This window comes from Pipra filicauda, unplaced genomic scaffold (genome assembly GCF_003945595.2).
Source record: "Pipra filicauda isolate LSUMZ 115617 unplaced genomic scaffold, ASM394559v2 scaffold147_size4022426_pilon, whole genome shotgun sequence".
Classification (NCBI taxonomy): domain Eukaryota; kingdom Metazoa; phylum Chordata; class Aves; order Passeriformes; family Pipridae; genus Pipra; species Pipra filicauda.
In genome coordinates, this window is record NW_024103962.1 from 2227810 (window position 1) to 2254664 (window position 26855).

The window sequence follows — 26855 nt, forward strand, 5'->3', positions numbered from 1 at the left end:
CAGAAGTTACCTGCAACAATATATCAGAAGACAGGAGAAGCTCTTCATAACAGAGATGGAAATCATATGGAAATTTCCTTTGTCAACAAAGTAACTGCTAAATAGAGAATTCATTCACTCCTCAAAAATACATATGTGCAACTAAACAACACAACATTTCATTGCTTTTCATTATGCCTTATGTCTGTTTCATTGTGCTTACATGTGAATATTCACTCACAGACATATATTCTGACAGATTTATTAAACAACTTGTTCTAGTAAACCTATAGGATTAGGCAATGACTAAAAATTCAGAATGTGGCAGTATGTTTAACAAAACAGCCTGCAATGAGACCAATAAATGAGGTGAAGGTTTAATGAATGGTCATCATATTGTATATGGGAAAGAATAATGAGAGAACAGAACCGTGTTAGATTAGTAAAGGTAGTCAGAAATTAGTAGAAAAGAGTGACATAAAAAAGAAAAAAAACCCACAGAGATGAAGATTTTACTAAAAGATTGTTGAAATAGAAAAACTGAAAGCAAAGCAAACAATGGATAGAGGGAGACATAGCGTTCATCATGTCCCTTGCAGGACAGACACAACTCCCAAATTAACAGTATATATTAGATACTAAACAAAAGCACTGAATATTGAATAAACCGTGCAAGTTAATGAAAGAACTTTACCATTATACTGTTCAGTAGCCTAAGAGCTGAAAAACAAAAGAATTGGTGTGTACATCACTCATCTTGAAGTCTCATTAAAGCTAGGATACCATCAGTACCACTTCTTAATCAACAGGAAGGTTTGCTGTTGAGACATGTATGGTATTTTATCTTCATGACTTCGCCCATGCCATTCCTAACCTCCCTCTTCTTATGCACTTATCTCTTACTTAGCATGCATTTTTCCTGATACAATAGTTTCAAAAATTACCTGAGCAGGACCAACCATGCCTCACATCAAACTTGTATAAATACCAGGTGGACTACTATGCATCAATCAAATTTATACCAGTAACAATTTCAAGAATGTCAGTGGAGTTCCACTGTCTGTGAATGTGGCTCTGTGAACTATTTAGCTGCTATTGTACTGCATTGTCATTTCCTTGCAATACAGATTCTTTCTTAAATATTTTTATCATATCACACACAAAGCCAGCATTCAATATACAACTCACTTTTACCAGTTTTCTGACCCTGCAGCAATCTAACCCTTTCACCACCCCAATTGACAGTGATACACAAAATGTGGTCATGTTTTCCTAAGATCTCAGCATGTACACTTTTTGATAGATCACACAGCTTGTCCTTTAAACTCTGCCATTAATCCTACCCACAGGAATTGAGCAAGAAGTTTGTTGCCTAGAAAAAATCCACACAAATAGGGATTATGCAATTCAGACGCTGAAAAAGACAGTTTAAGTGCAGGGATCTCCTACCTAGTGGATTTTTAAATTACTAATGCTAGATGCAGAGATGCTCAATGTTATAATACATGGTAGATAGAGAGATGCCACTATGCTATAATAACATGCTTAGTGTGAGTGACATGGCTAGTAACAAGCTATTTAGAAGAAGTTCTGAGAAATATTGCCATGTCTACATGAATATGCCTTTAAAACTGAGCTTGCAAAGGATCAATCAAAAAACAGCACTCAAACTTTATGTTCTATTGTGTGTTAAGCTCTTTCTAATGACAGATGAATTTTCAGTGTAAACTCTCATTTCTTTGCACAGTTAACCAGTTATCAAACAAACTGAAATGCTTCTATAACAAGCAGCTTTTAGGAAAAATAGAGTTTGCAATACTGTCACAGATAAAGCTTAAAAGTTCATTCACTCCCTATCTTTAAAAAATAGGAAGTGAATATCTTGTTTTCTGTGAAGTGTGACAAAGGGAGAAATTATTGATTTCTGTTGGAAACACTTTCACTTACCACTTGTGCTATGCTGAGATTTAGGAGAACAGTGAATGGGAAGGAAGTTCTGTACCCTGACACCGGGAAGAAATACATCTGAAATGCTGCACAGCCATCGATTTCTCATGGGAGGTAGGTTATGGTGTCAGCAGATAGCACTTCCCCATCCTCCTCCCATTGCTTCCTTACCTATACAGCAACCTTCTTCTGGGCATGAAGATCACCACACTTATCATCTTAGTTTTGGGTTTTACTGTACTTGTCCTCTCTAGGGAGGTAAGCACCATTTCTTAGAGATAAAGAAAGGCTGATTGAAAGGAATATGAGCAAAAATGGAAATCTATGGAAGTTATAAACTTTGTCACTAAATTATATTGGCAGATGGTGTGCCAGATAGATTCCAGAGGTATATTTTGGCTTCCAGCACTTGTCCTCTTTTTTTTTACATCACCATGAAACTGTGTTGAGTAGCAGAATTACAGGTCTGAGCGTCCCCAGTATGAGTAATCCCAAAGGGCAAGGGTTGGACTCAGATTCTAAGAAAACTAGAGATTTTTGATTGTGTGTGTAAATCACTTAAAGGTCATTTTTGGAATTTAGACCTGGCAGAACTAATCTTCTAGACATAAACATTTTTCTCTGTTCAGGTACCATGTCTTTCAGAATCACAAACAGCTCAGCTACTGGCTTCTTTTCTAAGTTTATCTTACTTTGTCCTTCTTTTTGACAGAAACATTAAGCAACATGAACTGAGATCCCTTCCAAGTGAACTGAGATTGTGTGTATAGTGCCCAACGAGGCACAAGATTTGAATGATTTTCCTATAGTGAATACCTGTGAATAGACTGACACATCCGGCTTCTGATGTGGACGTGAATACACAAAGAAAGCTTGCTGACCAAACATACCTGTCACAGGTACTGTAAGAAGGATCTGAGGGAAATTGTAAAAACTTTGGAATTAATATTTTATAAAAACAGAACACTGCAGCATGAAGTGCTTCCCATACTAATGCTATTTAAATGTAACTGCAAGCCTGCCAGAGAACTAGGAAATCTCACTCTCTCCTCTTTAATTTAAATGGGATTTTTTGTTGTACAAGCTTTGGAAAGTACTCAGAAACATCTGACTTCTTGACAGAGGAGTGACGAATGGATATTAAACACCCATGGAGAGGTGGGGTTGTTCATTGATTGGGGCACCTAGATTAAAAAAAAAATTAACTATTTTAGTTCATCTTCAGGAAGTATTAGTACTTCTAATGAATGATAATTTCATCCCTTGAATGTTTTAGAGACAGGATGATAAAATTACAACAGTAAAGAGGGAGGAAATAAAATGTAAAAGGTAAGAGCTAATTCATTCTTCATGCTAGCTCAGTCCTTGGCCTTTCCTGAACAGACTCTGCCAATAGTAACAAATTATGTATAATCATTCTGTGATGTGGACTGTTCGCTTGGGACTAAGCTCAAATGACCAAACTTGCTGCCTTGTCTCTTAAACTGTGGAGCTGAAGATCAAAGGCCAGGGCTTTATCCACTGAGTCCTCACCTTTATAAGAATAAAACTGCCAGTTGTCCAGAGACAGAGTGGATGTCAGACAGTGTCATTTTGGACCAATTGTTTTTCAAGTTCTTACAGGACAGCACATTAGGTTAGAAGCATATTAATCAGTTGTGTCTTCTGAATATTTATTAGCCTGCTCCAGGACGGATTTTGTGGCCTTTTTTCTTTCTCACTTAAAACATTTAAACCTGATCTAAGTGCAATAACTTCAACAGAATTAACTCCTGATTTCCAGTAATGTGAAAAGGGGACAAGGGCTACCAGTGTTATGTCTATGAATTGCCACCTCTGTTGACAGGAAAAATTTAATAAAAGAATACCTTAGTATTGAATAGAATTTGAATTTAAAATATTTTACTCTAGGCACTGACAAATATGAAATAAGTACAGATACAACTGATACAAGTGATATTTTAAGTTTTAAAATAACTACAGAAAATCAAAATGAAATTAATTCATCTTAGAAACAAAAGATGAAAAAGTGGGACATGTTTTTGCTTCCTTTATACTCAAAAGCCCTAATTCAGGGCTACAGGTCCTTCAACTACTGTTTGCTGGAAAATGAGACAATATTCTTGGCAGTAATTACATTGCCTCATTCCTAGGCACATGCTATTGGCCACTGTCAAAGATAGGATGCTGGGTCAGGGGAGTCAGAAATCTGACTCAGTCAGGTCTTCTAATTAATCAGGGTCCAACAGAAAGAAGAGGCTATACAAAAATCAAGAGTAGGCATACATACACAACAGGCATGATTAATTTTTCTAAGGTCTCAATAGGTAAAAAATTCTGATAGAACAGAAGCTCCCAGAAAACAGAGGACCAGTATTAGCTCATCTACTCTCAGCATGATTTATCACAGAGCAGGAGTTCCAGGTTTAGAAATGAGGCCATGATTCAGTCCAACAGCCTCAGCAATGATAAGCTTAAAGTGATGCATGTATAACATCTCATTATCAACAATGTAAAAATATGTTTTGTAATTGTGAGACAAAGCTCTCAAGCTTTTGCAGATCAAAAGAACTTCGGCTTCCTGGACTAACTGTACATTCACTTTCTCTGACAAAAGGTAATTGTGGTTTATCTGTTTATAAACAGCAGAAAATTGGAGAAAAGAGAATTAAAATTCTCTTTTACCTCACCCAGTACTGTTTGCTACACAGGAAGCAACCATAAAGGAAAAAGATCTGTTGCTCTGCTGATTCTCCAATCCTTTTCTCAGTGACAGGAGAAACTGTAATAGCAAAAGGCTTTTTCAGCTGGGGTATTTTGAAGACTTTCCATAAGACTGTTCTTCTGATCTCAATACCTTATGAAACATGCACGATATTTCTCCCTCCACCATTTCTGCTCTCTGTTTTGGTTACCATTGGCTTCTGTTCCCCATCACACCGTGGACTTGCAGATGCTCTGCCTGGGTAGCAGCAGTAGGTCTTAGCAGAGCTGACACGCTCGCTCCCACTCACAGAATCACCTCAGCATTGCTGCTTGCTCTGTCAGCACATACTTAAAACAATAAAGGTCTGCATTCTTGCTCGATACTGGATCTTTGGATTTAGGTTGTTATATGCCTAATTCTAATCATTACTGTAAGACAAAGACCAACTGCAAAAGTTCTTGAAAAGCTGGAAATACCAATGACCTCAGGAATCATGCAACCACATATTTCAACAAAAGTGGGTTCTTCGTACCCATTTCTACAAAGTGCCACCAATGTGTTCAGAGCCTCTGTCTGTCGTTGACTTCAAAGGTCATTTGTCAGCACTTTGCAGAGATGGTCCTTACTACAAATGTCAGCTTGGAAAATATGACAAAGAGCAGAAGTAAGAAACTATTCAATTATAGTGAATGTTGTTCATACAGAAAGGGGAACTACAGGGACATAAAAGGATAATCTGCATAGATAAACATGTTTTTAATGAAAACCACATTTTAATAAGTAGTTCACCTACTAATTACCTCTTGAAAAAAAAAGGATTGTTACTACTGAGTGGAAATAGCATACTGTGATTCTGGACTAATAAGAAAAACTTAATTATTATAAATTTCATGTCTCAATAAGAAATCACAATGCAGTTCATGATAAAACAGATAAAAACAACTTAAAATAGCGTTATCAATAAGAAATTATAAGAAATATTCTTAACAAAGGCAAAGAATTGTTAAATATGTACTGTAATTTTTATCATGTTCATCATGATGTCAAAATTTATCAGACTGCTAGGGTAAAAAGCAGATAAGGAAAAAATTGCATTATGTAACAATTTTAAAATCTGAAATATAGAGATCTTAATTCAAAATGGAATTTAGTTTGGAAGCCCAACAGATTTATTTCCTGCTGGGTTTTACACTGGAATCTCTTGCAATAAGCAAACATAAAGTGGAGCAGAGAACATAACTTATCATGTGGTAAGAATGTTTTTTGTTTGTTTTTACAATTAAAGGAATCATGCAGGAAAAGCTTCCTTTAAACACAAGAAACTCATGTTATTTGACTAGTTATTGATACTACTGGCATATAGCATGTTGATTAAAAGCTTAATATTTAATAACCCTGAAGTTCTAGAGCTCATGCTCTATTTCTCCAGACATTATTTGGTTGGCATTGGTGGGATACATAATATTGTACTTTCAGAGAAATACAGCCAATAATTACATTATTTAATATGAATTTAAACTTCTAAGGTACTAACTAACTGCTTAGTTCTTCAGTGGACTGTAATATTTGTGTAAATGCAATGTATTTCTACAAGCAGCAATAGGAAATAGTCATATTTGTGTAAGATTACATGGCAAAATACACTCAATCAACTGTTTCCAAAATATATAGGAAAGCTGTAGAGTATGGTATAATAGCACATATTTTTAATCATCCAGTGATTTCCTCGAATGTCAGTTCCCTAGCAGTGGTACTCAAGACACACAACTTCCCCCCAGAAAGGTGTGTAACTGCAGACAAAACAATTTAATTGTATGTATGTCTATATAATATTTTGTATGCAGATCAAACTCTTTGTTCCTGAGTTTAAAGCATACACACATTTATTCTTCTCATATTTTTAGCTGACCGGGAGCTGTGTAACTGCATTAATTCTTGAGCTAATATACTGTGGCTCTCAACAGGGCTAATTAGTTTGGGTTCAGCCCCATGTTATAGCTCCAGATTGGCTTGGAAAAGAATCAAAGCAAGCTGTCTATATAAGACTATGTATATATACCTGGTACCAGTAATGACAAATAATGCATTCTAATTCAGAGTTTGATATCCATTTCTTCATCTCTGCTTTTCTTTAGAGAGGTAACAGTTTATGAAAGAAATAAATCCTTTAATAGAAAGTTCATTCATGAAAAAGACAAAATGTTGACTTTGTCCTAGCCCATGCTATTATGTACATAGTAGACATCCCTGTACGTTCATGATACTGCATTCTTCAGTTTTACTTTTTGAAGTGTAAAACAATGTTAGTAATTAGGAATGAGCACACCTTGTAGTGTGCTACATATATGTAGCTACCTATATATGTAGGTATATAATTATATATATATTATATATAAACATTTCTGAGATGGGTTTGTGGGCTTCAGCTTGTAGGGAGTGGAGAATGAAATTTGACATGCCTTTCTTTACAAAAATTGCGGAGCAGTAACTCCTTAAATATTTTCTTTCACTACGTAAACACCCTGTTCTCCCTTTTTGCCTGTACTAAACTAAAAAGATTCCAAACTATAGAATATATTTGAAACAATTATTGCAAATACAGATTTTGCAATGTTGTCCCTATAACCTGCCTGAACATCTGTAGCCTTGATGTACAAGGTGGCTCAGCTCCATCATTGTATGGCAGGAAGGGGAGGAGAAGCAAACTCTAGCAGGTCTCTGTAACTTAACTGGGCTTTAGTTGATACATGACTCGTCCAGCTTATCAACTTACTTTAATCACTCAAAAGTGTTAACTTTTGCTGCCTGTTTCTACTGAGACATGAATTGGTCCTAATCCAATTAACTATCCTTTGAAGACAACAAGACACAGCTGTAGTCAGATCAGAAGACCAGACATATAGAGAGTAAAATGTCAAACAGAGAATCAAACCAGTAAATTCTGCACTGAAATAATTTGTCCTGTATCTTTGCAAGATATTAAATTCTACAACTACGTGCAAGTGTGGAATATAGATTTGATTGCAGTAAGTAGTTAACTTCAAATATATCTTTGCTGTTGTTCAGGTTGTCTGTAAGTTTTGCATAGATTTACACTCATTTATGTTTTGAAATATTTCCCTACAAAAGAAGATGGTTCTCGGACCACAGTTCCATCATAAAGAAAAAATCCTGTAGGCTGTCCTAGTATTAACAAACCATCTCATCAAGCAAAACCAAGCATATTTTTGTTCTGCAAGACACTGCTAACTAAATTATAATTCTATAAAATTAGAAATCTAAATTCATCAGAACATAATAGTTACTGCTGCCCTCTACCAGCAGTCTTCCGGTGGATGGCTGAAACAAGGCACTACTTGCCTTTCCTTAAAAATATGTTACAGATAGCTAAACCAGTATAATCAGATATTAGGTAAACTAAGTTTAATAAGATCTTGGACCTCAGGTCACTCAATGTCTCTAACCTGACAATTTTTGTGCTCCAGGTAAGCATTGTAATGTTTATGCATTTATTTACATTAATTGTTCTGTTCAAAACAAAAAGTCCTGATTTTCTACGTTTAAACCAATATAAAAGTACTGTGCAGATTATTCTTAATATCCTAGATCTACACCTGGAAAAATCCATTATAGTGATCTAATTTCAGTTATTAACTAGCTCCTCTGTCTAAAAGGCACTCAGAAAACATTTTATGCTATTTTTTACTAATACTATACTATGCTTTTTTTTCTCCAAAATAAAATTACAAATATCCCAAACAGAGGGGAAGATTAAATATCTTGTCACTAGCTGTCATGGCATTTTTCTGCATTTTTTAGGATTAAAAGTTCTTAGACACAGATTATAATTACCGACCCACGAAAAGCAAGCATTTAGTTCATACTAACATTTCACTTTAATTCCATATTCAAACGAAGAACAAGTCACCAAACATTTATGGAGACAAAATCTTTTGGGTTTGGTTTTTTTTTAAAGTTCACAAAAAGTGACTAAAAAAAGGCAGACCCACAAGCTTTACCAATCACATCAGTTTTGCATATGATATATCTACTGCCATATTCACCTGTCTGTAAAGCAGTTTACATAAAAAAGCTTAGAAAAACATACCCGTTTTATCGATACAAAACGAATTAATCAGCAAATATTTAAAATTTATGAGGCATTTCTCAATGAAAACAATCATGCTAAATAAGCTGTTTCAGGCAGTTCTAGGAAAAGCTTTAGCTGAAAACCTGCATTTACAATCTATCCTAAAAACAAGAAGAACACAGCACCAACCCAAGCATTAAGTCAATTAAAAAAGGGGAAAAAAATGAAATCCCTTCTCAGCTTAATAACTTGTTAGTTCTTGACAAGTGCAACAACACAACAATAAGCCAGTCAAAATGAGTTTTTAAAGCGAGGTTATGCCCTTCATGTTGTGTTATCACAGTGGCAGATCAAACTGCTGACTTGGACTCTTTCTGCCAGCAGTGCTGATGCTGCCTCTATGAGGCTACTGTCACGGAATAGTCATGGTACCTGCTCTTGCCTATAGAAAGGCACTAAATTGAACTCGAAGTAGTGTCTTTGTGATATCTTTTCAACAAGTCATGTCCCATTCAGCCTGCTAGTTTATCTCTGTCAGGCTGGGGGCCCAAGTGGTTTGCATGAGCTGTCAGGGACAGGTATACCAACCTGCTCAGTGCTAAGGAGGTAATGCATCTTTCGGGCTTGGTATTTCTTTTCCTTTTCTTTCTTTTCTAGGTCTTTCATTTTCTCTTCATTTTCCTTCATTTCTACATACTCTTGAAGTTCACTCCTGTAATAAAATAAGTCTGCTATTATATTACAACAATAAAAGATGTGCTAATGTTCTATTTTACTTTAACCCTTTCATAGCTCAACAGCTATTATGTATTAGCAGTATACTGACACCCCAGGAATGCAAACTTACAGTTCATTCAATTCCACAGCAGCAGGATCTACACAAATATAACTATGAAGAAATAGGATTAAAGTGACCAAAAGTATGAACAGTATATGTGTTCATATCGCTTATTCTTTTGAAGCACATGTCAACCTATGTATTTTTACAGCCTGATAAAATACTACTCATATATGTCCTTTTATTTGTCTTTGAGTGTAATTTTAGTTTTATTATCTCTAAGCAGGAGCTATTATAATGTAGTGATTTTCCTGAAAATGGTTTTAAAATGAAAACTGTTCACTTATGTCTCAGCAGCCCCTCCTGATCTGCAGAAAGGGGAGATCTTTTGGAATGAGAGAGGACAGTAGACATGGGATGAAAGATCACATTCAATCCTAGATCCTTGAGCCTTTTGTAAGGTTGAGAATGTAGGCATAGAGAAAAACTGGATGTAAACCTTTTATGCATACATTGCCCTTAAGAGGAGTTTCCATGGCATTAGACTTCTTGCATAGGTCATTCCTGCTCTGGTTTGATAGGAATCATACAGGCCACCACAAGAAACAGGAATGTAACTGCCTCATGAACCACTGCCTGTGCAGAAAATTCTTTCATCGTACAAGAAATAAGGAACTATACCTAATACCAGGTTTCAAAGAATGGAGAAAACTCATGATTTTAACTGAATATTTAGAGTAAAACTTTAACAGAAAATGGGCAGAGTTTTCCTCCTCCAAGGCTTTTTTTTTTCATAGAGCCAGGCTTGCCATAAATTATGCAAACAGTAGAGTGAATTAATGTTCTATAAGGAATGAAATTCCATGATATTGTGCACAGTGTACGTTTATGGAATTTTTTTGACCCAGTTAAAAAAGGTTAGTTTGATTAACATTTGTTATTTTTGTTATTACAAAATGGCTAGTTCAAATTAACCTGTGTGCCAAAGACACCAAGCATATTCAGTCAAGCATTTAGATTGCTTAAATGTTAATTAAGTGAGTAAATTCTAGTCTTTATTTTTTTAAGCATGTGTGTTTATGATAAAATAAAAATAAAAAATATTATTCACATAACTAGATAATTCAAATATTCCTGCAAAACAGATCGTTTAGAGAGGTCCACATTTACAGTCTCAGTTGTTTCAATGAGTAACAAATAAGACACTGTGAGGACATGGGTCAAATCATGTCAAAATATGCACATGGATAAGTTTGCTGATATGAATAATCCCATGGGAAAGCCATACTGAAAGTGTTTTTAAGATTGTGGCTCCGACTTACTCTTGATATTTTAGTTATCATTAAATTAGTTCATCAAAATATATGAAAGAATAATAATTGCTTTATAAATATGAAAACTAAGAATTCACATTCTTAAGTACAAGTTGCAGTGTAGAATTTTTAATTGTTTCATGCTATCTTTGCAGTTTTTATCAATTAAAACAACTAAAATATTAAGTAATTAAACACGTTTTATTTCCACTGTAAAAGAAAAATAGAATGAGAAGGAAATAAAGATTGGAAAAAATGTACAGGTATGTTTCAATCTCTGAAAATATTTTTTGTTGCAGTTTACTGTTAAAGGCTGCTAATACAATATTTCATACAAGGTTACTTATGAAGCACACTGACGTTTAAAAATCACCATGCTATGCTTTTGCAGCAGTGTAATTTTTTTCCAACATAAGATTAAATTGCAAAATAAATGAATTACTTAGAGTGGCATGGCCCCCATTTTGCCACCCTTCTCTTGAAAATTGCTTATTAATATGAAAAAAGAAGTTGGAAAATAGCCTGTTTTACTTTATGCATAGCATTCCGGGGCCTCAAAGCCTGCAGAGCTGGACTAGCTGCACATTTTAGATTGTGTTGGCAAGCGGGGACGATGACCTTTCTGACCTGCATCTCAAGGCTATTATTAATCGCTAAGTAACCTGGTAAAGCCAAACAAATTTGTTTCCATTGAAAGGATCTCTATCTGTGTCTGAGAATTTGTGCTGTACCAAACAAACCTCATTAACTGTGTCCATTTTTGACAAAGAACTAGGAGTTGGAGAGATTGGCGACCTTTCTTTGTCCTTAAGGTACAGATTTCAGAGTCACTGCATGTAGGTACATAAGCATTTTTACTTGGAAACTCTTTGTTCTGTATCCATCAATCATAAACAAATGAATAAATCGACAATGCATATAGTATCAACTTTGTTCTTTTATTTTATGCCACTTTACCTTCAATATCAGAATGTATGATCCATGCTTTATGTATTTAATACTATTTCTTCTTGATTACAGAGCCCTCTATTCAGCTTTACTACATCTATCTATAATGGATGAAATGACTATCAACATATCACTACAGTCTATTCATGTTCTTATATACTCAGGTACTTCTTCCAAACAGTGTATATGGAAGTGCTTTTATTTAGAACAGAACTGGTGATAAAAAACCACAAATAATGTCAAAAATATAGTTTTATATTACAGAAATAATGATAATGGGATGCAAAATGTTTCCCATTGTCATCAATCTGAATTTACCAGATTGCTTTGAATGATTAATAATCTTTACTTGATGAAATTAGATGAAGTCTAAAATACTTGTAGAAGTTCAATGTAATTCATGATCTCTTTAGAAAGTGCTATCATCCAAATCATCATGATCATTCCTGATTATCACACATCCTCACGAATATTTATACCATAATCCATGTAAAGTTTGATATTTTTTTTAAGCATTTACAAATAATTTTCAACATACTTTTGCAGCCTACACATTTTGTCTGTTGTGCTAAAATATCTCTATCAGGCATTATACTGCCCTGTACATTTGTACCAAACATGCAGACAATTCTGTCTCAGGGATAGTAGGTCCCAAGATGATTCTATCCTGAGACACAGTACAAAATTAGGGGTATGTAGCAGTCCAAACATTGCTTGGGCAAAGCACTGATGTTTTAGCATAAATATAGAATTTTTTTAAAGCTATTTGAACCTGGAGCTTTCATCTCTTTTACCATACTTTCAAGAATTTGAAAGGGAGCAACAAAAGAATCTAAAAGCAGTTGGATATGAATATACTATTTCACACATTAGCAGATTAATTCTAACATGTTATGCACACATGTTATGCGGGGGTTTCACTGTTCCCATACAGAATGATGTGTATAAGCGTAAGTGGTGCTAAAGACATAAACTTAATCTTCCAAATGGAGTTAGAGTTTCAGATAGCTTACATGGAAATGTGTTCATTGAGAAGTTTCATGCTTGTGACCTGCTACATGTATGCCTTCCCAGAGAAAATAAATCCAAATTCCATTAAAGTAAATTGAAAATTGGTTGAAATTAAATGATTTGTGGATTAAATTTGTACACTTGCTGACAGCCTTCTCTTTGTTCATAGGTATTGTGGGTTCATTGAGCAATCTTTTCTTGGGATATATGGGTATCATCGATATGACATCATGAATATTAGCTATGATGCATGATAGTTGGCGGATTCTGGATCAATTTGCTTCAGGATAAACTTTTCCTGGTTCATTGTGAAGTGGGATAGTTGAATACAGGCAAATTGTTTGGTCTGTGTTTTTAAAGCTCAAAACAATTTCTGGGGGAGAAAAAGAGTTCTGTAAATGCAAAACATGTTTTAGGTTAATTAATAATCTTTTTCTATTTTTATAAATGATCTGTCTGTTGCATGGCTCATAGCTGGAATAGTACTGCTCATTAAACTGTTATAACTGAAAAAGCAGGTAATTATTTTAGCACATAAGCTTTTCATTATCTTAAAGTTTATCTCAGTATAGTAACAGCATCTACTGCATCTTCCTACAAACCTGGCTTCCCATATAAGCTTAGTCCTATCAGACTTTCTACCCACACAGGTTTTTATGGAATACCTTTGTAGAGGAAATATGTGGATGTTTTAACAAATGTAGTGTCTTATCATGATCTGAAAATTATTAAACAAATCAGAAGAATATCAATGTTTATTAGTGCAAGTTTAGGATGCATTCTTTTATTAAAAACATGAATCTACTGGCTAACATAAAGTGTGTGTTCCTTGTCATAGGGAATATTTTGTGTAATTGAAAATAGGCGTAAGATTACCAACATATGTGCTCAAAACACACAATTAAAAATGATCTTCTGTAACAAATCTGTGAAGTAGCGGCTGAATTATTAATAATAAAATTATTTGCTTTATGTAGTTCAAAAATTAAAAAATTTCATCTGACAAGGTAACTTATTGTTATTCTGATACTTCATTATGCAGTAGGCAGTGGTGTTGGTTCCTGCTATGAGATGCAAATTCGGTTGACAGTGCTCCTGCTGTTTGGATAAAGGTTAAAAATACACATATAATATTGTTTCTGGCACTTTTAAAAAGGTCTTTGAGTGATGATTTCAGTAATATACAAATTTTAGTAATTCTGCATAGAACTGCATCATTTTACAAATTCACACTGACCTACATTTTTTGAAGTTTATCAAACTATTGCATTCTGCTCACATTTTCACTGAGAGTCTGTGGTCCTTTGGCCAAATAATATTTTAAAAATTATAGTATTAACTAAAGGGCATTTGATAAAAATCAATAATTAGTATAGTTGCCTAGAGTACCCAGAAGAAGTATTAAGTTATTGTGATTTTAAACAGTTCAGACCACAAATCATAAAATGCCAGCAATTGAGGCAGTAGGCAACCTTAGCCTAAGAGGAGATAATCTAAATTGATTTTATCTTCCTGACTATATATCATTCTCCCTGCTCAAATACAGAATATGGAAGCCAAAATAAAATTAGTGAGACAATAATTTTGGTACACCACTGCATGCCACTTGATTTCACATCATATTGGTGTGGGTGAGGATAGCATATGACCTGCCATGATAACATCATTTGACTCAATCTATTAAATTTGGGGAAAAAATGAAATATATGTATAGACTAGCCTAGGATGTAAAAATAGTTTAGAGATCTCTGTACTTTAAAGGAAAAGTTTTAACAGAACACACATACTGTATACTTATGTTAGCTATGCACCATAGCTATGCATAACAGCTTGATTATCCTCAAACTTTTTCTGATTTTTTTAATGAACCTGTTCAGATTTGTTAAGCAAAATAGGTCAGCTCTCTACCATGACGTATAGTCCTGTGTGTATCCTGACAGAATTCCTTGACCAAAATATTTGATCTCAAGTTGCAGTGAAACAGATGCTCAAAGAGGCAGTCATTAGTGGTACAAGGTATCCTAACTGCATAGGAGACCTACCACAATTAGATGTCCAAAATTCTCACTAATTTTAAATGTGAATGTTTACATCAATCCATTTGAAAAATTAATCATGACAATCTCTTCAAAATCTGGAGGAATGTTATTGCTCCGTCACTGCAGTGCAGTGAACAGGACACATGACTCCTTAGGATGAAAAAAATAAATAAAGCCAATGTGTAGGCAAGCAAAAGCGCCCTGTAGCTTCTACTGTCATTAATTTTATAGAAAGAAATTCATACCACATTAGAATCCCATTACAATTTGTGCATAGTGGAACATACTCTGTCCATCTTTCCTTAATCACACAGTGTACCCTGCCAATGGAATTAAGTGATATACCAGTTCAATTGTCAAGGTCCACAATGTGATCAATATACTACGTAGGAAATGTGATGAACATAGTGGTGAAGGGCACACAGTGAATGAATACCTTGTGCAGATCAGGAGATCAGGACACAGTATGTACCAGACGATAGGGAAGAACAGACTGATGTATCCTTCTTATCCTTCCAATTTCCACTGCTGCACAGTTACTCAAGAGAGTGCAACAGCTTTTCAAACTACTGATTGCAGAGGCAGCTTACAACTAAAACCAGAGTATTTTCCTAATCCATTATACAGAATCTTCTAATTAAGGTCTCAAGAAAAACTCATACAGATTTTTTTTTACTCACATCTATTAAAAACCTAATTTTTGTCATATATAATCTTTTAGAATTATTCCATTTTCTTGAAATGTGCAAATTTATTGGTCCAAATGTTTTTCTCTTGTTTGCATATATCCTGAAGGTGAATTTAAATTCATCCTCATTGGCAGCAAAAAATGCTGTGAAGTTAAAAATAATTTTTGTAAATGTCCAATCTAAACAATGATTTTTTAGCTTAATTCTTTTGATTTAATTAACCTGTAAAACCCATCCATCATGGATGTGGCATAAGAATAACTGCAACACCAAAGCCTCTGTTGGCAGAGGAACCAAATCCAAGTATGGTTCAACTTTATTTATACTCTGGTCTATACTAAAAAAGCTAACCACAACAGGAAAAATGTTTTCACTCTATGTCTGTTTGGTATTGACCCCTTCACAAAAAAATCAGCCTGACTGATTAGCTTAAACAGTGAAATTAGTATTTGGGGGTAACAAAGCTGACCTGGCCCAGAACAGATAACAAAGTCCCAACACAATTTATTCTGACAGCAGTTTAGCAGCAGTGGTCATTTTTAGCACAGTGTCAGTGCTAAGCTGCAAAGAGACCAGTCACGTTCTTAATTTTTCCTGCAACATATGAAAGAGGATGTCTAACCACAGCCAAATACCACTGAAAGTTTTCTAGTGAATGTCATGTGAAAGTATCTGTTATCTTCTGGCACCACAATTCCCAGAAGACTGTGTATGCTACCATCTGCACAGTAATAACTAGAGGAAAGCACACTGCTATGTTTTGCTACAGTTAAGCTGTTCCCAGTACTAGAATGAACTCATTTAAGCTGTTATCTCTCTGCTGCAGTGCAGTACAATGTAGACATATCTGTATTTCTTTTACTTTAATATATGGTACTTGGCAACATTTACAATATTCAACATTATGCGATTTAGAAAGGAAACATGACGTGTAGCTTCTAAAGGTCATCAGCTAAGTTGATTTTCCTTCTCAGGGTATTATGAAACAATTCAACTGAGGTCTACTCCCTAACTCACATCTTTCACTTACTTTGTCATAAAATTCTGCATATGATTGAAAGTAAAATGGTACACTGTCCACTTTAAACAGGTTTTACAACAGCAAGGCAGTGAGAGCTTTTATATAATGACTCTTTTTGTATAGCAGAGCAGCAGTGGCAAATATCACAACTTTATATTGATTTTCACGGTACCTGTGGTTTTCTCAAATTTCATATTCATGGAACGGTGTTACCACTTGAGCATCTATGATGTCATTTTTAATGAAACATAAAATACTATGAGACATATAGCAAATGAATAATTTTTTTAATATATAAAGCAAATGCAATTATTTTGGGAGAGATCTGACACTTTTTTAATACTGCAGTGCTACTTGTAAGTATGTGATTTCACAGCAGTGGCTCATTGCCAAACTAAAAATATCAACTAGATCCCACTTTTCAAAAGTGCTAGGAAATCTCTCTTACTGTCTTGAAAACTTTGGAGTAATCAACACCAAAAAAATCAGGCATTTTTATTATGCCATGCAAGAAATAACATTCAGAATTATAGTTTCTTCTCCAAAATTTTGGTTCTACGATATAAGCCAGACTACATTTAATTATAGATTTAGACATCCAATTATTCATGCCTAAAGAGTTCATCCAACAAATATATTCTATTGTCTATACCTAAGCACATAATCTTCTGGTCAGAGTACTAGGTTCTTTCTTGAGTACCAAGTACAATGGCAGGTGGTGATGAGGCCACTCACTGCCAAGTACAAGTAGGCAAATGAGTGCTGCATCATTTTGGGTGACATGCAAGCTGAAAGATCAAATTTATTTTTTTTTTAGATGAGGCTGTAAACATTTAGCAATCACATGGGTAATTGGACAAGAAAAGAATAACCTCCTTGGTGAAAAGAGGTGAAAAATGTTGTTTTCTTGAAATACTATGTCGTGTTGATTTGGTTTGAAGGTAGCAGAAACTGTGAAGTTCAAGGTAAAATACTAGGATTTAGTTTCACTGTCAAGGATAAACCATTTAATGGATTCCTGTAACTATCTTTATAAAGTGAAGAGTCTGAAGAATTTGAGAGGAGTATAATAAGAAGTAAAAGTTTCTCACAGCTTAAAAAAAGTCGTGGTCACAGTATGAAGAACCACGGCTTTTAAAGGTGGTATTACAAGTAGGATTCACAGAGATGGAGAATGTGAATTTATGATACTGTGATTAAGAGGTATACAAATGAATGCATAAGCTGACAATACAACAGAAGGAATTTTTTTTTTTTAACTTCCTAGGCATAATAATGTGTTGAGTTCTAATGTTGATAGTATTTTAAAGGATGTTTGATGGTCATAAAACTTATTTTAATCAGAGATAACATCTTTCAATGATCTACATTGTTTATGTTTAGCACAGAGTTTTCAGTCTAGTAGAACAGATTATAACAAGAAGCAATGGTTTAAAGATAAAATGAAACTATTTCAGTGGGGAAATACGGGACATACTTTGAACATCAAAGCTAATTTACTCCTGGATTAGAATAAAAAGGGTATTTTCTATCTTTTGATGTTATTAAATCAAGATTAGATTGTTCAGTCAAAGCATAATGACCTTTTAATAGATATTATTATAAATTTGTTATTGATAGACATCACATTGGTGATAGATCGGAAGTCAGACTAGACAATCTGATTCCAAATAACACTATTTTATAGTATTACTAGAACAATAAAAACCCACACACTTTTTTTGTTATTTCTCATTACTGTTCTAGACTGTAAAAACAGAATACAATTAAGTTTTTCTGTTTTCTTCTCTGAGTGAGCACTTTAGAGGCTTAACTCGCCTTAGATAACTGAAGGGTGTATTTATAATGATCTAGAAAATCAAAAACCAATTACCAAGACAATTAATTCTTTTTTTTTTAATTTTTTTAAATTTTTTTTTCATTTTGGACATTTTTATCTTAAAACAACAACAACAAAAAATTGCTCATGAGACACTGTATACTGTTTTTCATGTCATGCAATTCTATGATATAATAAGATATACCAGTATAAAGCAAATGACCGTTAAGCCTTCACAAAAATCAAGTCACAAACTTGCAAAAATGCAGTCTGTAGACACCACATTTCTAATAACAGAAACGACTATGATGTGGCTCATTTTAAAGGTCTTCACCACTGTAGTCTCTATTTCTCTGACATACATGGGAAATGATAAAGGGAGTCTAGTGTCAAAAACCTTTCATTGGGTAAGGCAGTGCCAAAGAACATCTTATTTAGTTTGGTCTTCCTTCATCTACTAGCTCTGTACATTTTGCTAAATTGTGAGGAAAGCTACTTATTTAATAAGGAGTTAGGAAGTATGGGAGTAGTTAATGGCAACCTTTTTGCTGCACACTCACATAGTATCCTACATTATGAAAAGAAACTTGTGGTGTTAGACTATTGTATGCCAATAAAAAAATAACATTTGTGTCTTTTGATTTTCTTTCGTTTCTTTGGAGTTCTCAAAAATTAGCTACGTTAGCACATTCTGGAACAGACGTATGTGCAAATTAAGTACTCACTGATGTATCTGCAGATACACTCACATATAAGCTGGAATACTTCGATAGCATGGAGGAAACTTAGTTACGTAATTGTATACAAACTGCTCCTACAAATAAAAGAAATATCTAATTTTCTAAAGTAACATATAAATGAATGCATCTAAATTTTATGCTACGTTATTAAGCTGAAAATTGCACAACAAAAAGAACCATCACCTTGTTTTAATGACAAAAGAACTGCTTTAAGTGAGCTCAGTAAATGGCACATAAAATTTGCCACACTTCTAATGACTTAAACAGCTGAAATGACTATGGCACATGAAAAATATTTATACACTTTTTCACGAGTCTGTAGTCTTCAAGTGGTAGAGCCCTTCCTGATAACCTAGTTCAGCCTGTATATGGATGGCCTGTCATGTCTCTACAATTAGATAAACCAGAACTGCTATAATGTAATCAGTTACAACCTGAAAATTATATTTTGAAAATCAAGTTTATTAATATGTAATCTTTAGGTAATCATATTTATCCTCCTAATTTACACAATATTTATGATACTCTACGTGTCCTTGAAATAGGGAACAGGGACACTACACTATGAAAAAGTGGTCTAGCTGCTGGAGTTCATAAATTTTGTTCAGCTTTGGATGAGTTCAAAGAATTGCCATGTAAGAAAAGCCTTACAGAGGGAATTTATCTGATTATGGCAGTAATAATTACCCAGCTGTTTATTGCAGATAGAGAAATAATTCATGTAGGCAATAGGCCGTGGTGGCAATGACACTCCGCATTTAGTAAATATGCAAACTGTTCACTTCTAATTAACCAAGCTAGAGGATGCCCTTATTAAATGTATAAACTAAAAGTGCCTTCCTGACAAGTGATGAATTGTTACATAGCACAAACTCTTGCCACAGAATTACTGGAGTGAACTTGGGGCTTAACTTCATTAAGAGATCTTGTGGGATAGTTAAATGAGGATGGACAGCATAACAAGACCTACCTGACAGTCAATGATATGTTAGAGCTTAATGAAACTGTACCTCTTCCCCTTTTCCACTTATTTTACAGTGAAGATCCTACTTCAGACAAAATAGAAGACTGTGAAGTCTGCCTATATAAGACAGTTTAAAATGCTAAGATTAATCAGTCTTTGTCCACAGAACATGTTTTATGGGCTGTCAGTAATTCTAACAGACCTATTTCCATCCAGACACTACAGCACCTTTAAAGCTCACAGGTATAGAACTATTGTTATTCTACAATAGTATGTTGTCACACGTGTTTTATACTACCTTCATCAAAACCAATAATCTACACCCCAGACTATTTGATCCAATGAGAGTATACAAGGATCTCAAATCTTTTCTACACATTCAGATAAAAAAATTTTCCTTTGGATACAATGTTTAATTTGTTACTCCTAAATACAGGAGAAAATATTGTCTTCAAGTTTTTAAAGACTACAGTCTAACCAGTGACTTATGTTACTTGTGTTATTCACATTTATGTGCAAAACTTGAACTATTTACACAGAACTAGCTAAAAACATGGTAAGACTGCTTTCACCACTTGCTCAAGAGAGACATGAACAGAATAAGGCTCACGAGGGGTGTGTAGCTCAGTCTGCATTGGAAATTCAGCTTACTGTATAAACACAATGGTTCCTACCTTAATCTCACTGCATTCAGAAAGTGTTTTCCTATGGAGTTAAAACAGGCATTACATTGCCTGCTCTGTAGCTTTAGACAGTTCATTTCAATTTCATGATCAACCTAAAAAGCTCATTTTTTTATATCTTACCTATCCTAACAGCATCAGGTTTGTAGCTATGGAAGTACTGTGAGATCCTCAGTATATTACAGTTCTAAGATTCCTACAGGACTTAGCAGTTATGCCTAAAATCCTCTGGAAAAGGCATAGATCTCTCAAATTACATGCCCTACCACTCAAAATTAATATTTAAATAAAAGAAAGCATACTTGGCACTTGTCTCTATTTCTATGGCTCCCAAAGAAAGTTGACAGGATAAGTTTACAACCAGAAAATTCAAATTACAGGTAAGCAAGTTAAAAAGCATAATGTATTTCCTCTACATACCCTTGAAGACAAGTAAAAAAAGATGGGTTGATGATAAAGTAGTTAATTAAACATCAAGTGAAAGATAAAATTACAAAAATGAGGTTTTTATTGTTGCAAGAATTCCAAGGAGCTGCCTGAAAGGCTCTGGCACTAATTGAAAATAGACTACAGAATCAATTGCTTCTGCAGTCAATGATGAGGAACATTTTAATTGAATTATAAGACAATATATACATTCTTCAAAACACTTTGACACTTGAGACACTGGACTTATCTTTATCAGAAAGGAACAGACAGGTGGAGGCTGAGTAAGTTCTCCTCATATTACTATGACAACAGATGATTTTTTTCAAGCCTGCTTCATGGAAAATAGTGATACCTCAGAAGTTTTAAGAAGGAAAGTACTTGCCATGTTAAAAGTAAATAGACTTCAGTAATCAAGCCCAAGTAATCAAGAGTAAGATAGATATCCTTATGTTTTTTGGTACTGCACGCTCAGGTATATTTATGGAATAGATAAACATTGGATTAGATCGTCAACAACATGTAACAGTAATTTATTTCACTTTTCACCAACACTATAAAAAATCAAACTGCACAAAGGATTTGTGAACATACATATTGCCCAAGGAAGTGATTTTTATCACTTTGTATTATCTATTTCCCTGACACTTCTTGAAGACCTAGAAGTTCTAATGATGACTGTGAAACCAAATCTGTTGATAAAACAGGTAGTCAAACTTGGATGAAAGTCACATTCTCGAGGGCCACTCAACACTTCATCACTACTAAAGCCAACAACAGAAAGAATTTTGTGTTGATCCTCTAAGTGTGTGAAATTCACAGTTTATGACCTTAACTGTGTTTACTTACACTATGATGCTTACTGAAGCTAAACTCATGTCTTAGTTTGCTACATTTAGGTCAGTGTTTATTTAGCAGCAAGAAAGCTAAACTACCTGCCTTGATTACACAAGACCTCCAATGCCAGTACTTGGCCACTGCTTTGGTAGTTTTCTGATACTGCTATCTTTACTGAGTTCTGTGCCTAGGGAAAAATTTAAATGGTGCCATTCATCAGTAAATGTAGCACTACATCCCAAAATCTTATCTCTACTTGCACACCTGACATGTAGCAAAGTTGCTTTACTGTAGTTTAAAGGCCAGTGTGTAGATAACCTTAGGCAAAGAACTGCAAGTTAATCACACAGTTGGACAACTGACATCATCCATAAATTGTTCTGATATAATGGCACCAGCATGCTAATTTATGTGAAGTGATGTCCATTTGCTTATCATGGATTGGAAACTGTTTCACATAAAACAAAATTCTAATGCATCATATGGAGTTATAGCCTATGCTAATTGCTTTTGGCATATTTCCCCTTGTAACCATTTGCCCAGCTCTTGGAGATGGTAAATGTCTCTTTAGGAATGTTTCAAAACAAGGTATTTCCTTAAAATTAAATACACTAGCTGCACTGAGAAGTAATGAAATTTATTTTAATGTAACCACACAACTAATCCATATTCAGATAGAATAAAGTATGTGTTGGTGCTTATTTAAATACAAATGGATGCTACCAACGAAGACTTATCACTAAAATCTAAATAATAAAATTTAGTAAAATAAATATTTAAGAACAAGTTTCCTACTACATTGATTAAGAACTTCCTAAATCTTGTATGAAAAAGAGAGTTCAGGACTAATTAACTGATTAACTAATTAACCCATTTCATCACTATACTGAGGCTGTACAAATGTTAAGAAAAATCTGAGTATGTCCTTATGTAGACTGAGTTTAGGTTCAAGTTTGTTCTTTTTGCATCTGTCAAGGGATCCTTTGAATCACTTCCCAACCTAACTACTAGGGACTGTGCTGGGGACACCAGGAGCCATCAGACCTATTGGTTCTATAGCAGTGGGAAGTAATAGGAATGCTGGAGGAAAACGCACGCACTCTTCAGCCAGTGAGGGAGCTGAAGCCAACAGTTACGTTCAGTTTGTACAGAAACAGTGCCCTAAGTCTGTTAAGTCCAACAGTGCCATAAGCAGTCTGTTAAGTGAGTGGAAACTCACACATAATATGACTATTATTATTTAATTGTATTTTAGGTCAATTTCTGTTAAATCAATTTCTGTTAAACTTAATTATATCCCTCTATGGCTTTAAACTGGGGCAGCTTCTATTAAGTTTACTTTCTCCTGGGATTTTCACAGTAAAGACAAATGATAAAGGTCTGGCTACTAAATGAGGGCAGCTATTAAATAAGGACGGTTTGTATTAAAGCTGGATGGTAAAGATGTGGCCACAGGTTGAGAAAACCCCTTAGTAAGGTAAGTATCTTGTATTTAACGAGAAACAAAACAGGGTGGAGGACAGAGAAGGAAACAAACTTTGATCAATAACTCTTGTAAGAAACTCTTTAAGAAACTTAACAGAATGTCCAAAGTTTCATGGCAACTTCCTCTGGAGCTTCTCTTGGAAACGAGTTAGTGGTAATTTGATATAGGTTCCTCCTTAGTGAAAGAGGAGAAAATTAGGCACAAACCCTGGTTCTGGAGTCCAAGAGATATAAGGACTTGTAATACGATTTTAGAAAGTTGTTGACTACTAAAAATTCTGTCAGCATTATTCTAGAAGAGATAAGATAGAGAACCCTACAATGTAGTTCAGTTTAGAATTACATCATAATTCTAGAAGGAATACAGTTTAAACAAGTTTTTAAAATTATAAATATCTTTTGCTTTTTTTTTGGGGGGGAGAGAAGTTTTTACCACTCCGGAGTTCTTAAAATCAGTTTATGTTTTACTTTTCCTCTACTATTATTTACGAAAAAACTTGTTTCTTTACTAGCACTGACACTGCACATATGCATATATTCTGATGAATATAGCTATAAGACAAAAGAAAAGGTGCATTATTTCATGTATACCATGTTGTGTTGTTTTATGGTGTTGTAGATAAGTGAAACACTCAAAGGCAGTCTAATCTGAGTGCACAGGTATATCAGTGGCTCTGTAAATTTCCACTATGCTGATGTTGAAATAATACCCAGCCATTTCATAAACTCACCTTCATAAACTCACATTTCATAAACTCAATTTCTGATTATTACTTGTGTTTTTTGCAATGCACGGTTGCAATAATTTTTCTATGCAAAAATGTTTACAAACAACAAGGTTATACCTGTCCACAGCTGATGTGATGGCTGACGAAAATATGCAGAGAATCTCTCTTCCACCTGGTGCAATATTTCACATAAGAAACACAGTGGACCACCTTGGGGCCAAAGTAGTTGGCAGCAACTTAGCCCAATGACAGGAAAAATCTGCTTGGCTGAGGGCCTACACCTAATCTTCACTAAACATCTGTTAGATATCATAAGAAGAATGTTGAAGATAATATACATATTAGTTTTCAAACGTACCCCAGTAAAGGGATTACTGCAGTGATTCTTGATTGCACTTGGGAACTGATGCATTTTTAAAACTGAAACAGTAAGATCCATTTGATCAAATTCGCTCAGAATTTATTTTTAAACTTTTTTTTGACCCAAAAGATGATGTCTTTTGGGTGAAAAAAATGCTACTTCTGTGAACTCTGGAAGACAGAACTCAAATTAGCAAAATACCAATACATCAGTTGCCAGGTAAGAGCTCACACAGAGCAACTTCAACACATTTTGATATACCTGAAGTCATACTGTTCATCTTACCTGTTAAAGAAAAAGAGCACAGAAATATTTCTTGGTTAAAATACCTTTATGGATTGCTTACCTTTATGGATTTTAATGACCTGAAATAAACATTAGGGAATTTGATCAATATGTCAAAATACTGAAAGACAAATATATTTGTAGTCCTCAAAAGTTAGGTGTACCCAGCAGAGATCTATTGTGGGTGTGGGGAAATAAAATACAAAGCTCCAATCATTCCATATTCATAGTAAAGCAGGAACTTGCTATCTCGCTTTGTTCACACTCACCAAAGGTCAATCTAACTAACAAGTTATAAGCCCTGTTCCAGGCTTAGGCAGGGAATGGAGAGGAGTGATAGAATGATTATGAACAGAGAAGTAGGTTATGTCTTTGAAGTTCATGCGGTTATATTGATTTTAAACCAGAGAAGTTATGGCTTCATCTACTTTCCAGGATTTGGTCTAGTCATAGGACTCTAACTTTTCAAGGAAAGAACATATTTTTTCAAGGATTTTAGATCAAGAAGGTACAGTTGAAGAAATAGCAGTATTTTTAAGTTTGTTTTTGCTGAGTTGTGATCTAACTTTATGCATAAAATACATTTAAATGAATAATAATAAGAGATCAGAGATAGGTGGTTATCAATATGCTTCACTAAAGGTAACACTGTAATGCACAAATAATAATGTTATGACAAAGAGGACGTAGCATCAGCTATATTGTGGAAAAATAAGATAAATTAATAAGCAGCATCCAAAGAAGTTGGATAATTTTCTTTTTTTCATATATAACTTGCATACGCTGTTTTATATAAGTCTTTGCCATGTGATTTAGACAAGATTTCCAGAAATATTTGTTTACTAGACTCTCTTATATTTCAGAAAGAAAAGATTTATCTCACATGTTCTGAGCAGCAAACTGGATAGATTTTGTCCAACAGCTCTCATTTACAATGAGAAAGTAACGATCATGGTCACCCAGTATTTTGTCTGTTTGCTTCCACTGTCATATGGAGTAATGGTCATGTAACAGTACATCAAATGCACTACAGGGAAATAAGCACCTCTATTTTAGAGAGGTTTCAACTTAAGTACAGGGAAAAACAATGGGTGGATAGAAGAAATAGGGTAAGAACATATAGCAACCACAGTTCTAGCCAGAAATCTAACGATTGGTGACTGGATCTATTCTGCAACTATGAAAAGAGTCTGCTTCACTATATAAACACCAGCATCTTCCACGACTAACATTCATAGTATGGCTCATACATATAACTTAAATCCAAATCTGCACTTGCATTCATTGTCAATAATCAATATTCAAAACAAATTATAAAAAGAAATTTTTGTTTAGCTTGTGTATAGTGGGGAAAAAATAATCTAGTTCAACAAACCATATGTAGGGCATAATAATCTATGAGCTCTGAGCATAGGTGAAGAGCCAAATTCATTTGGTACTAAAATGGTACTAACCCAGAGTGCATCTAATTAATTCAAAGAAATTATTCTGAATTCATAACAGTGAAAATGAGAACAGAATGTGGTGCAACATGAATAGGCATAGGATAAAGAGAATGATGACTGATAGATATATATATTTGATAATGGAGGGGAACCTACACTCAAAGAAATAGTTTAATTAGTGCCATAAACGTTTTACAAATAAAAGAAGAGGAAATGAATGCTTTACCACATGGAGCTTTTGTTTTTACCTGACAAATGCGTTATTCACAGAAACAGCTTGCAAGTATTTCTTCAGGGCATAATAATTATGGATGTATTTCCGAACGTAATAGCCTCGCCACCTTTTCTGGATCTAGAGGAAATAAATATTTGCTTAGTATATTTCAAATCAAAAGTTTGTATGCATATCAAGTATCTGTAGTTTATCCCAAATAATATGGTTTCCTTAAAAGTGTTATGAAGTAGAAGCACCAATAAGTTTCAATGAAGAAAATTAGGGTAGGATGTAACATATCGTAGTTAAATGGCAATACGAATTTACTATTATATGCAAACATTAA

The 26855-nt window shown here is 34.4% G+C and overlaps 1 protein-coding gene across 3 annotated transcripts in view; it reads right to left on the reverse strand.

The window, feature by feature from the left end:
• Positions 1 to 26855, reverse strand: part of SPATA17 (spermatogenesis associated 17) — a 91525-nt gene that overhangs the window by 44108 nt on the left and 20562 nt on the right. For all 3 annotated transcript variants that reach the window (XM_027739506.2, XM_027739505.2, XM_027739504.2), the window contains 2 exons: positions 26544 to 26647; positions 9312 to 9435 (listed from right to left, as the gene is read on the reverse strand). In XM_027739506.2, coding sequence (XP_027595307.1) covers positions 9312 to 9435; positions 26544 to 26647 — 228 coding nt within the window. The remainder of the gene's footprint in view (positions 1 to 9311; positions 9436 to 26543; positions 26648 to 26855) is intronic.